Source organism: Larus michahellis, chromosome 8, assembly GCF_964199755.1.
Source record: "Larus michahellis chromosome 8, bLarMic1.1, whole genome shotgun sequence".
Taxonomy (NCBI): Eukaryota; Metazoa; Chordata; class Aves; order Charadriiformes; family Laridae; genus Larus; species Larus michahellis.
In genome coordinates, this window is record NC_133903.1 from 3,679,486 (window position 1) to 3,693,665 (window position 14,180).

The 14,180-nt window shown below is 44.1% G+C and overlaps 1 protein-coding gene across 6 annotated transcripts in view; it reads right to left on the reverse strand.

Moving 5' to 3' along the window:
- CARD11 (caspase recruitment domain family member 11) overlaps nucleotides 1-14,180 on the reverse strand; it is a 63,549-nt gene that overhangs the window by 5,775 nt on the left and 43,594 nt on the right. For 5 of the 6 annotated variants that reach the window (XR_012588766.1, XR_012588769.1, XR_012588767.1 and 2 more), the window contains exons 22-24: nucleotides 12,983-13,107; nucleotides 12,038-12,153; nucleotides 7,504-11,487 (exon numbers count right to left, since the gene is read on the reverse strand). Coding sequence is in view for 1 of the 6 variants with exons in the window: in XM_074598118.1 (XP_074454219.1) it covers nucleotides 11,283-11,487; nucleotides 12,038-12,153; nucleotides 12,983-13,107 (446 nt within the window). In the remaining 5 variants the exon portion in view is untranslated. Of the gene's footprint in view, nucleotides 1-7,153; nucleotides 11,488-12,037; nucleotides 12,154-12,982; nucleotides 13,108-14,180 lie in introns of those variants that run through there. The other variant, XM_074598118.1, reaches the window with a different exon arrangement.

Genomic DNA, 14,180 nt, shown 5'->3' on the forward strand with positions numbered 1-14,180 from the left:
GTTATGGCCTGAAATCAGCAGGATGGTTACTCCAGGCACCACTGGCATTATAGCCAAATCATCACATGGAACCCTTTCTGAGCAAGTCTTCCAATTTCAGCACTGCGTGGTTATTCACTATCGGAAGGAAGAGCATAATTAACACTAAATACTGTTTCAAATAAAATCACGTTCCTTGCTGTTTCCCATGTTGAGGTATCACTCTGCTATTTTAATATGCTTTTTAATATTGCACTGTTTCTACTGGGACTGCAGCGAGGCATAGGGAGGCTAAGAGAAGTGGTTTATGAAGTTCATCTCAGAGACGGAAATGTGAGAAGAGAGATGGGAAAAATAGAGAACTTGAGTAAGGAACTCCAAATGGATGAATAAAGGAGCACCTGCAGCTCACAACACAGGCCACACAAGTTTGGCAACTCATACCATGAATCTGCAATTCAGGGGTGATCAGAGAGGCATGGGACGTGTGGTGGAAGGTCTGAGACTCGGGGCGTGCAGGAAGGGTCACACGAATCGGGCGAGTACTGGAGAGGTGCTGAAAAACGCTTAGGCTTTTGGCTTTACATTTATTTTACAGAAGGTAAATCAATATCTCTTCACCCCAGTGCACTCGTATCATATGGCTTTCTGTTACAAGGTGACCAGGGCTTGAACATGTCTCTTCTGAACTGAAAACAGCTTAATCCACAGAGATCTTTTTTCTACAAAATGTCTAAAGCGCTGTATTACCTCATGCCACAGGGGGATGGGACCCACCCCAGCATTTTATTGTACACCTCGGGAACCGGCAGCTAGAAAGTATTACTACTCGAATAGTAAAACATGCAAATTGAGTGGGAATTCAGTACTATTTGCATATATTAAACTATTTTGTTAAAATGAATAGTATTAAAACGAGATTTGCTATTCAAGAGAGGATTTTCAAAGAGACGGGGTAGTTCTACTGGGAGAAACATTACAAAATACGTGGCTAATACTGAAGGGTTATTCTCCTGTCTGTCACAAAATTCTTTCACATAAAAGTGTATTGTCATGCACACTCATTTACTCACACTCCCATGGCCTAATGGATTTTGGGAAGCCAAGCTGTGTCACGTCACCACTGGAGGGAGACATCATTCTGTTAAAAAGCTGTAAAACTGCTGCTGCCATAAATGCACTTCAGTAAGATGGGGTGAAAAAAATAACCTTAAGAAATACAACTGCTGAATTTGATCCAGGCTGGACACAGTAAATCACAGGTTCTAGTAACAATAACAATAGAGCATGAACGAAACACTGCCAGATTAACAAAGATACTTAATGCTTCCCCTCGGATCAATACCGCTCAAGAGAATCCTATCCAGGCGTCTGAACTTAGTCCAGGTTAAAGCCAGCACCTGTATATTCTCCTCCCTTCTTCCTCCCCGCTCCCATCACTCACAAGCTGTGCTCGCAGAAACCCATTTGTGATGTTAAAGTCTCAGGCAGATATTTCCTAACCCTTTATCTGATGGTGACCTTAAGTGTGACCAAAAAATGTTCCTGTAGATGGCATTATTTTAGTTTTCACTTAACCCTCAGTGGCCTAGTGGCCTATTTTACAATCATTCAATTACCCCTACTGCTGTTGAAAAAACCCAGCGAGAAAATAATTATTTGGTGCAGCTCAAGGTCATCAGCTGGAGGAGGATGGGGAACCATCAGACAAGCTCCAAGTCATACCACTCAGCCACCGTCGGACAACTGACAAGTGTACGGATGTACTTCAGAGAGGGGCCAGGGCACCACAACTCGGCTCTAAAAACCAAAAGCTTCTGCTAGTAGAACAAAAAAAGCAGTTCTGCTAGTAAAAAAAAATAATAAAAGGAGTAATTCTACCTGTTGTCATGTGGCTTGTTCCCAAAGAGGACAGCGTTGCACATGTCTCTATAGACTCATTCTGTTGTGCGGTGCACGTGTGCTCACAGATGCGTGTTCGGACACGCACACACATTCACACTTTCTGCTTAAATTACAAAACAGCATCTCAGCAAGATAAAACACGTGATAAGAAAGAAATTCCTGCGTGAGGGACTCCCACATTTCCAGTAACAGTGAAGAGCCCATGGAAACTTTCGGCTCAGCTGACTGTTGTGGTTTCTGTTTTGAACTTTATTAATGACACACGCTACCTCCTGCTAGCTGCCTCCTCACTCCTGAATTAGGCTAATTATGAAATTAATGTAGAAAACAAAGCTTTTTAAAAAAAATATACTCTCAGCACCTCCCCACGCAACTGCATCTCACACCTACGGTTGCAGCCAAACCATGGGTTTCCTGTTGTACTCATTGAATGGGGCAATTTCAGAATAAATATAGTTCAAACACTTCTAAATCTCTAGAGTGAAATCCTCGCTGTGCTGAAAATAGGACCTTCACCACATATTTTGAGAGTCTTTTCAGGCAGTTTTTTTTGGTTCTCAGTGAGCCTTGTTTATGGGAAGGAGACAATTAATGCAATCTTACAGCACGTGCCGTCCTTTGTCTTTTTGTTGACCCATGCGTCAACTTCCATAAACCACCACGTACCTCCTGACAGTAATCATCTGGTCTCCCCCCATGTTTTAGATGTGCTGACTGAAGTTTGCAAGATCCGGCTTGTGAACAGTGACCTAAGACATTAGAAACGAGCTAGGAAGAAGCAGGAAAAAACATCATTTAGTGCAAAACAAAACCTCATCCTGGAGCCACCCGATGGTCCGAGCCTAAGCACATGCATGTGCCTGTCCTGGATGCCCTTTCCCTGCACCTTCTGCCTGCTTTAGCTACAGCAATGGTTCTGGGCAGCGCTGAGAATTTGTAAGATGTCATCCTGGAGATGTTATTTTCAGATGTGCTCAGTATCTATGATTCTCGTGGGTTTCCCTAGGACTCCACCTCCAGGACTTCACACAATGGTGGAGTCTAATTATCACAAAATCTCCATACGCTGTTTTATAGCGGAGAAGGTCATGGCTTAGTTGCTGGAAGAAGGTACTGTTCTGACTATCATAATAGAAGTAGCAAGAGCTAAAAAGAAGAGAAATTCAAATAGGTACCCCTACTGCACAGTGCAGTTCAATCTTCCCGAGGCATACAAAGTAAATAGTAGTAATAAAATGTGATAGGAAAATCAATTGGAACAAATGAAGCACTGTCTGTGCTGTATCCCAGCTTCTCCGTCCCATTGTTACCGCTTTGATTAATAAACAGCAATCTGATAATGAGCAAATCAGCTCGGCACCAGGATATGGTGAAGTAAATGCTGCAGATGTGCTACAATGACAAAGCTAAATCTGGCCAGCGTTGACAAAGGTTGTCTTTGGACGACTGCGTGGCTGTTCCAGGAGGCTGGTCGGAGAAAGACCACTACTACATCCACAGGGCAGGCAGCGCTCGGAGGGCAGAGCGGAGTGGGAGAGGAGCTGTCGTAAGCTACTGGATTTGATGTTATATTCATAAACACGCACTTAGAACCGAGCATCAATTTTTCACATTCATTTAAAAGAAGTTTACCCCACTGGCTTTCTCTGGGACGCAAAAATGAAGGCAACAACCAAAAATTGTCTCTTAAAACAGGATTTTAACAATACGGTAATGTTACTATAAAGAACTCCGACTAGGTCAGAGTCGATATCCAGCTTCGCTCCTTCTGGTGCATATTTAGCCAGAACTGAAAGGTAATGGAACTGTGTCCATTTATGCCAGGAATAAATCAGCTTAATTATGAGTTATCCTTTATTTCTTATCACATTTGTTTTTTTCCTGAACGTTCCGGATGTCCCCATGACCATGGCTAGAGGTTGCCTTGTGTAGCCCTTCCTGAGCACTGTCCTGATGTGTCCTGGTGCCTTCTTAAGCACTACGTTAGGAGTTACTCTCTGAATAGTAGTTTTTGAGCAGGGGATTAAGCTTCAGCAAGTTTCAGTGCCTGTTTCTCTTTCCTTGCTGTTTCGCTAATGCCTTGGTAGATGCAATCACTGCAGGCTGTGCCAGAGATCCTTGCTAGTTCCCCAATACTTCTGTGAGCAAAAATTATCAGATTCACTGACATTTCAGACAGAGAGACAAGGAGAAGTGTACATAATTGATGTGAGACCACTCGTTGCAGTGAATTTAAATCAGAAAAAGAAAAATGTTCTCCAAAGGACTGGCTATACCCAACACTTGTCATCAAGAAATGGTTCTGAGATCTGACTGCTAACCACAAGAAGGCTTTTCTACCAACTTGTGAAAAAGAAGCTGATGGGACAGAGAATAAAGGAGGAAACAGTCGCATCTTAGTTCTCAGGTAGAATTTTTCCAGATTGCCAAGGTGGCAAAATGGGCATTTTGCCAGTGCCCTGGAAAGTCAGGATGGCTGCTGTATCTGAGGGAGGGACAGGTGGAGTGGTAGCTATTAGTGTTCAGACCGCTTTGCAGCAATTCGTTCACACCGCCTCTGAAAACAGCACGGGAGGCAAGCTGGGCTTCCAGGGCTCTTCCACGCTCCATCCCAGCTCCATCACTTTACACTGCCTCCCATTCTCCCTGGTGGGAACAGCCTGGTCCTGGCCCCAGTCCCAGTTCTCGTCCCTGGGGTGGTAACACTCCTGGGGAGGCTGGAGCTGAAGTCTCCACCCTGCTCTCACCACGCTGACGGGGCTGGGGGTTGCAGGTACGTTACTGTCTGGCAGCCCTGTCTTTTATTTGCCCAGGCATGAATAGGATCCTATGAAAGAGCCATCTCTCCATCTTTGTCTTTCTGCATCTGCAGTTTGGAAGAAAATCAATATTGCTGTTTGTTGCTAAATTGTCAGACAGCTTTTGATGCTAATATCTGATGAAGCAAACATGCTGTTGTAGATATTTACTCTCAAACAGGTTCTCTATCATCCACCATCTGCTTTTAAAGGGTCTTTTTTCCCCCTTTTTTTTCCAGTGACTAATGGTGCATTTAACCCCAGAGAGCCTCTGATCTGAACATCAGAAAGTTTCTGCAGCAGAGGAACAGAAAAAAGGAGGCGGGGGAGGGAGGGTGGATGAGCTTCCTGTTGTTCTAACTTGGCTGACGGGTAGGGTTCTCAAATCTAACTAGAAATCTCACTGCTTAAGGCAGCCACCACTCAAACCCTTGATGCAGCCGCCAGACTTGCGTTACACTCAGGTTCAGGGCCTTGAGACTGGAGCAGCGCAGACCGAGGGCAGCCAGAGCATCTCCTCCACCCGCCCGGACGAGCCACGGCAGCTCTCTGTCCACCAGCTCTGCCTGCACAAAGGTGTTCACAGCGCCGGCTTGATAAAAAGCATTAGTTCCACAGATGAGGACCACAGGGATGGGAGGCCTTCTGTTTGCTTTTGCAGGCTCAGAGATCAAGATTCCCACTAGAAAGGGTCGGGGGAAAGTCCGTGAGAACGGCACAGATTCTTCAGTCTTTGGGTCCAGGCTGATCCCTGAGGGCTAGAGACGGTTTTGCAGAAATACCAGGTGTGATTTCTGGGAGCGCGGCAGGATTCTGCAGTACGTGAAAGACACGGGAGGAAATTTCCTGTCAGGGCCTTTCAGCACTGCGTTGGCTGAATTAGGTTTTCTGTTCAGGCAGGTGTCAGACAGAACGGTTACCCCAGCTCCTCCAGGACTCCCACACGGCGGTGCCAGTGTAACTCCCGCTGTGCCAGGAGGGGTGTCCCGGGCAATGGCGCTACTGCCATCCAAGCTGCCAGAGCGAAAGAACCATATTCACTGTGCTTGAACCAAAAATCACACTGGGATTTGGGCTCCAAAGTCAAAAGGCACATTGTGTTGATCCATGGGAGAGCCTCCTTTTTCTACGGACAGGTCTGGTAAAGCACAAGGTTCTTCTGGAGTTACAGTTTCAATTTACACACTTCCCTTGACCTTTTGGTGCATTAGACCACCGCACAGAGTAGCGCTCTGACAAAGGATCTCAGGGATACCAACCCCGGAGCACATGGAGTGGAGAGCAAACAAGAACTCTGGAAACTGGGCAAGCAGGAGAAATGGGGAAAACGAAGTAACTTGTAAGAGAGGAATCACAATCTCTTCATTGAATTCTTGTGTACCTTTTAAAGGTATATAGCACAAAATAGTGCTATGCTACGTGATTTTTCAGAACTGGACGAGAGCAGGGGAGGCAGTAACTGCACCAAAGGGGAACCCATTTGATCGGCTTCACAGTATAAGCTGATTAATGCTGAGTGACTCCTCATACTCAATTCAAATAATTGCAAATCCTAGAACGTTGCTCTCCCAGAAGTCCCAAACCCCTGACTGTGCCGTGCTGTTCCAGTCTCCAGGGGACGGCATGATCCCTGCTGCTGGAGCACCTCAGCCCTGTGCAGTGCTGTGACCCCGCGGCAGCTCCGGGACTCCCACGGCCCGAACCCCCCAGCGCCGCAGCGGCTCCGCCGCAATGGTGTCTCCCTGACTTCATCCTCCCTGCGGAGCTTTGGAACCCTAGACCATGAAAATAGCTTGGCATAAAAGAATACAGAAACCTCTAACAGGTTTACAGGCACTTTTCCAGCTTTGGCAACTATCTCCACTTAAAGTTCATCGGCAAAAGTCTGCTTTGTGTGTGTTCCTACTCCCTGGCAAATTGCGCTGGCAGAGCTGTCTGTGCTGCAGACAGACCGATTGACAGCTTTGCCTCCAGCCAGAATCCTCATTCAAAGGAATATCAAATTCTCTGTAATAAAGTTTGCATGAAATTTTTACCTGCAACAATTCCCCAACGTGCTGAACTGCATGATACTGACTTATATAGTACATCATTTTAGCAGCAGAGTTAAACAAAATGCAAAGCCAGATTCAGTTTAATTTTTTTTTTGTGATCAGAGACGTTATACCACATCTGATGGCTATAAGCCGTTACTTCCATGGTTTTTGCAGTCTATAAACATCAAATGCAAAGTTTTCTACAAGCGCTTCAATCAAATCAAATGTTTAAATGCAGACTTTCAAAAATATTTCGACTATAAAAATAAAAAAATTAAAAACAGAAAATGTTTTTAGGTAAAAGACTGAAGGTACATGAAATATTGAAAAGGACTGCTTCAGTACTGTTGAAATACTTCAAACTTTTAAAAAATGAAATGTTAGAATGGAAACATTTCCATAGCCAATTGATTTGGATGAAAACACATTTTCTAACAGGACAATATTCCATTGACAAATTTTCCAACTGCATTTTCTAGTGGCCAATTTCTCAATGACATTTCCCAAAGAACAATCTACATCCGAAAACTTTTCAACAAGCTCTTGTGAGCTCTTAAAGGAAAGAAGAAGTAGTTTTCCAATAATAGATTTTGAAAGGCGGTTATTATTCTATGCTTTACACCTTTTTACAAAAAAGGTAGCATACCAAATATAGGGCAATGGCCTGGACTTCCTGTTAACTCCTTTTTTAACTTAAAATACAAATTGCTGAGAAATGTTCCCAGACTTCAATTAAAACCCTTGAGTGATTTGATTTTAAATGGACTGATGTAAATGTTGCTTACCGTAGATCCAGACACGTCTCTGCCACGCAGCTTGGTCAGACCTCTGGCGTCCAAGCACGGCAGCCAGTTCAAACTCGGGTCTCCAGCTTGAGTTTGTCATCTTTATAGACTAGAGTTAGTGTCCTGCTTTGGGGACCATGAGTTAGAGAACTTATCTGAATTTCAGTGGTACCTGCGAGTCCAGTTATTAATCACTAATCTTACACCAAGTGCTGCCTAACAACGCAAACCCACCCAAAGAATACTCCACCATGAAACTCCCATCTCTACCTTTGATGAGATCGAGCTGAGGGCCTGCTTCGGATTCAGTTGTGAGACTGTTTGCAACAAGCGTTTACAACATTTCCAATTTCCATTTTGTTTTCTAAATCATTGCTTCCAGTTTCTCACCCACGCCCTGACTCCTGGAGCTGTGCCTAGGTGGGCATTTGTATACGTGACGAGGAGCCCAGGCTGGTACACGTGACGCGCGTGTGTGAGGAGGGAGGCGGCCGGTCACTCAAAGCAATAAAGCAAGGGAGACTCAGCAGAATGGCAAACACTGCGACGATCTACAGCCCAAGTTCCAAGGCTGCGCTTCAAATCTGCCAGTTCAGGACTTGGAACCCACACTGATTCCAACACTCTGACATTTAGGGAAATTCGTGGCCTCTTTTCAAGCCTGTAGATTTGAACGTCTTTGAAAAGATGCAGAGGTTATTTTCTTCCAGTTTAGATGGACAGCATGTGGGTCTAGATCAGAAGCCCCTTCTCAGCCAGGGTAAGTGATAGCGGCGCCTTTTGCTCTGTTGCAGTTCTGGGAACGTGCTCCAGCTATAGATTCGCTCTTTGAGTTCACATCCAGAAGTCACGGGGGCATATGGTTCTCAGTCCTTCTCCACCGAGTCGCAGAGGTGAGGGTTCTGCAGGCTGCAGCACGCAGCTCTGCCAGGGAACTTCGCTGGGCAGAGTCTGGTTGCTTTGCATCACGTGAGCAGACAACCACGATGCCTTCTACTGTCGGCACAGCTGGGAATTCACAGGAGATGCACTCGGATACCAAGAAGAAAAGTCTGCTCCATACATTCACTCCTCTCTCGTTTCACAGAAATAATTAGATCTCTGCTTGTTCTCTGCCTCAATCCCTTGTTCCACTTTTCCCATAAGGTGGTTTGGCTGTCCTAAATTACGGAGCAAAAGGCTAAATGCTAGAGGCCAGGCTAATTCTCTAGTTTCTTTCTATAGTCCATGAAAAAAACCCCAGACAGTTCGGAGGGCAATTAATCTCATCCTTAGATAGCCATCTACAGTAAGTTAGACAAATAGCTCTGTGGAGGTGTATCTCCATCCATTGTAAAAGGAACCTCCTTTAGACTTTGGCATATACCTTTCCTATGTCTGAAGTTAAGTGAGATAAATCACATCCACAACTGTTGTCTCTGTACAGAGGGCTCAGAAATAAAGCTGTGGTGAGAGAAGATCACTGCAGAAACAACCATGACAGTTTGAGATACTTCACCCCCTCTGCCCCACCAGCCGTCTGTTCTAGCCATTCCACCAGCTGTTACCGGTCCCCGCGGCACAGCCAGTGGGACGTGGACATCCCGTGGGTTCTGTGCAGCAGCCAGCTGGTTGCTCCTGAAGGGGTCCGACTGGCTGAACTTTTTGCTGAAGCAGCTGAGAAATGTTCTTACGGTCCCTCCCATTGCTCAGCTGAGGACTCAAAGCCACCACAAGAGGGGCAGTAACGAACCGCAGGCAGCTGTCACACAAGGCTGCATTATCGGGACATTAGGAATGAATGCAAAATGCTCCTGAAAGGCTCAGCTTTTCCAACTGATACTTTCTTATTTCTGGTTGAGCTACAGAGGGTCTCTGAAGAATCATCCAATTTGTTCTATATATACTCCAGTTGGTTGTTATTCTTTGCCCTGGAGGGAGTTGTGGATTGTGTATGCAGCCTGTACTTCGTAAAGAGACGGCAAAATAGTAGCATCCCCCTGCTTGCAGAGTCCAAACAGATGGCATTGGGCAGGTAAGGAGCTATTCTCTGAGAAACGCTGGCTATGAACAGTCTTTCAAACATTAATAATTTGAGAAACACAGCAGCAGAAAGTTAGATGGCAAGTGACATAAATGACTTCTAGAAGATACAATTAGTTAAAAAATGATGTGCATAAAAGAGAAGAGCAGAAAAGCACAATCACACAAGCCAACATGAAGTGACCCAACCTACTTGAGAGATACCCACAGCGTCAGCAGCTCGTTGTAAAGACAACGTAGCATTTAATCCAGGGAGGGCAACCAGGCCAGATGTTTTGCTTGGACTCTGGTTGTCTTTTTATTGCCAGCTGCTGCACCAAGATGGGATGAACACAGAAGCAAAGGTAAATTTGTTATTAAATGCATCTTAAAAGGCAGGGATATGGCGAGGAATGAAGGATCTAAGGATAATGAGATGTACAACTCGTCATCTGTAGGTCAATTTTTATTACATTTCAGATCAGCAGTTGTGCAAGTCATAATTGTCTGGTCAGTTTTATTGAATCCATTTGGCAGTCTCAATACCATGCCTAACGTATAGTGGAAAAAATTCAAAAGGCTGAAGAGATTTAGGAGTCTAAGTCACGCTCATTACCAGTGGAACTTAAACTCTCCGAGGAGTTAAGTGCTTTTGAAAACGGGATGTGGTCTTCTAAGTCTTGTACACACTTGTGAAAATATTACCCTACTTGGCCACAGCCCAGCGTGATGCCTGCTGGTCTCCTTGCTGCCAATCATGGCAGAGAGGTCAAGGACTGAGTGGCTTGCAGTGATTACTGGCTTATGAAATTCTTCTTTTCTTCTTCTCAGAACAGTCCCTCCTGTTGAGAGCAGGCATGTTGGCAGGCGATGGTGTTGTAGAGAAATACAGATTTCAGCAGAGAAACAGAGAAATCTGTTGTCTGGAGAAGGCACCATGATAATTTCCAGGAGTAAAAAATGTTAAAAATTGAGAGATGTACAAATGAATACAATGCAGAGGCAGGGATAAATTAAATGAAACACTGGCAGATCGGGAAAGATCTGATGTGCCACTGGGACAGTGGAGTCTATTTTGCCGTGAGTACCAGGACTACAAAGGAAACCTGCAAAACTGTTAAATAAAACTGAGGTTTAAAAAAGAAGGGAAAAGAGTCATTTTAATTAATGCCAGGAATAAAAGCTATTTTCTTCTCTTCTGATTAAAATGGTTATGGAAAAACAGGGTTAGAGAGCTGCTACGGCCATCACCAGTAGTGTTGCTGTTGCTATCAACCAGCCTTCAGCTTCCTCAATTGGGTGTGTTCAGAATGCCACCTCAGGGTGTACGGGGGGCACATCTCAATTCCATATCCTTTAGCCCAATCCCCATGCTTTATTTCTCTTAGATTCCACTTATCTGGTCTCAGGAGAAGTTTTCAATGAACCAAATGAGATCCATATTTTCAACATAATAAATTACCCCGAGCTCCCTCTCAAGATCTTTGTGCTTCTCACATGTTGAACAGCTGCTGTCCCTTCAGAGATGCCGGTGGGTCAGAAGTTGCGGTGGTGGCTGAGGTCTGACCCACATCCTCGATCCCCAGCATCCGAGACATTGGCCGTTCAACACGGCTCCGGTTCCATTCCATACATGCATTTTGCCAGCAGGAAGTCCCCAGCCAGCCTGGGTGAAACAGGGGTGAGCACCGGGCACCTAGTCAGAGAATTCTGCGAGCCCCTGCTCCACCTGGGTATGTCCTTTTGTCACCAAAGAGCTCCATTTTACTTATTCTTTTTTATAGCTGATCTTCATCTATCCAGATGGTTTTACGCTGCTCTTCTCCGATCCGGTCTTTTATTGTTCGAATAAGATCTTCGATACTGCTCCATGCGTCTGCCTCCACTGAGGCATAAAGACATGGCAGTGCTTCCAGTTCTTTCTGCTTCAGACGGCACATACGTAAAAACTCATCTTCAGTCTCCGGCTTTGGCAATAGTTTCCTGTATCAAATGAGCAGACCAAAACTAAATGTCTTACATTTTAAGTTAATCCTGTAGTCCCAGCTGTCCCATCAAGAATTTATTTTCTACTGACTATATCCAAGCAACAAAAGCAGTGGAGATACAGCTACTCCAGGTCTATCCTCCGCTTCCCTCCATGCTGCCCCCATATTTGCTATGGGGAAACAATTTAAGAGGACTGAATGCAGGGAGAGCGCAAGCGTTCGCAGCCTTTCCTCTTCCAGTTAGAACTACCTTAAAAACGCTGCGGGAGTGCTGAGCATGGAGAAAACCACATACTCTTCAGTCCCGTCTTCCCACAATGCTCACTGCTATCAGTGACAGTGAGAGTGTGCCAGATTTGGGGAATTCCTGCTTTCTCCAGTTGTAAGATTTCAGGGAGGAGTCATGGGAGGAAACAGTGCACATAGAGGCACCAGATGAAGAGAGAAGAGGTTCTTTATTTCTTTCACTGAGAACGTTATTGGACTTGAGAATGATCCACTGAATAGGATGGAATATCAAATATGCAAAGGGTTTGATATGTTACCTGAACCTCTTGATGTTTTTCTCCGAGACTCTGATAAAGAGAACAATAGGATATATCTTGGCTTTGATTAAATCCTTTGTGCAGCTTATTCCAGCTTCCAGGAGACAATGCTTGTTCTAAAAACAAAGTCATAAGAGCGTCACAAAGGAACATTCACTGATGTGCAATCTGGAGACAAAGGTATCCATACCTTCTGAGGTCAGCTGAAAAGCTCTATATTTACCATTTTTACCAATTTAAAACCTTTTAATCAAATATACATTTGAAGTCCAAACTCCTCCTCCTGGTTTACAACTAGTCAGTGAAATAACAGCTGAGCTTAATAGCTTTCTGAAAAGGTTTAAGACAGAAATGGATTGATCTAAAGATGAAGAGTATGATAAAATACCAGGTTTACATACATACACAAACACACGTACTTGCTCTTCCAGTAGTACTGCGACTACTTGTGAGAGAAAAAACCATCACTTTAATTCTCTTTTTTTCCCTGCTGTGCATCAAATCTGCTCTACTTGATATAAAATCTCTGTCTTTGACGTTATCTTTGTACTGTACACCCCTGTGTCTCTGTTCCAGGCTACCCTTTCTTTTGTCTAGGTCCTTGTATCTCCGACTCTCTTGCACATTCATATATACTTATGATATAAAAAGGAACTGAATAGGGGATGGAGTATAGAAAATGAAAGGATATTTTCCCGCATCAGTGCGGGTCATCACAGGGAATGAGTGAGAATATAAAAGGATATGGCTGAGGATGAAAAAGAAAAGGAAAAGCAAGAGCATAAATAAAAGCCATTTGGGAGAATACATATAAATCTGAGATTGAAGGTGGGCAAGAGAGAGAACGTGCAATTGTAACTTGGTCGGTCTCTTATTCAAGAAGAAAGATACATCGCAGACAGACTGAGAGCAGCCTATCGAGGGGATACCAAGCACTCTAAGCACCTTGGCAGTGACAGCCTCAATATTGGCAGGTACAATGCATTCATACGTGTTCGGATTCTTTTCTCTGCTGAAGATGATTGTCTCCGTTCTCTGCTTCCTTAAGAACTCTTCCTTTGTTACAATATCTGGAAGGAGGTGTGGATGAGGACAAAAATCAAGATTACAGCAACATAACCCCTAGAAAACTCCCCAACAGTATTTCACATGGGGTGTACGGATGGCTCAGGGAAAGAAGACGAGCAATGAATTGTCTTAACAGCTGCCTCATTTCTTCCGTTGAATTCAATTAAAGCCTAATCTGATCACAGCTGAGCATCTCAGCTATATCCCGCACCAATGAGTCCTTGGGCAATTACTACAACACTATGAAGACATTAAATTAAAACAGTAAATACAATTCCAGCACCTAATGTGGTGGATGATGCTGAGAAGCGCTAAAAAAAAAAAAAAAAAAGAAGGTCTCTTCAGCACAGGCTCCTAAAAAGAAGGATTTAGTGTTCCAACATTTGTGTTTAAAGTTTCAAAAAATTTGGCTTAGGTTGCAATGTGTGATACTGGCCCCCTTGTGAATTGCAGCTCTACATCAAAGCTTTTGTTTTATGTTGCAAGACAGGGGATATTTATTATAATACTTAACTTTTCAGTTTCTCTGTCTGGGTAACTGTAAGACTGCGTACTATGCGGTGGGTATTCAATATTAGTGTAAAAATGAAACGTCAGCTGTGTTTAATGCTGTGTTGTATACAATCCTGCCCTACAGCAGTCACAGCACTGCATATTGCTTTAATAGTAAATACTTAGCATGGAAGAAAATCAGTCTTTCGAGTAGATCAAATGCACAATCTTCACAGCCTTGGACGAGATAGAAACCTAAAGTCGCTCTAGGGAAGATATTCCTCATAATAGCAAATACTAGAAACAAATTAATCAAAATTTCACATTGCCTAGATATGCAGTATGCAAACAGTATGCAAACAGAAAGAGCACTCGCAGCATTTCAGTCTCTGAGGGGCATCCTAGCAACCACGCATGGATAATATTCATAGACACAGAATCTCATAACCATGTGCACTGGCTGTCTCAAAAACATTCAAATATCTCAGATATTCTCAAAAAGCAGGATTTATAGCGACTCATCACACTGATGTGACTCGAAGTACCTCAAGCAACTATCGCATGTGCACGCCCCTGCGTGTGC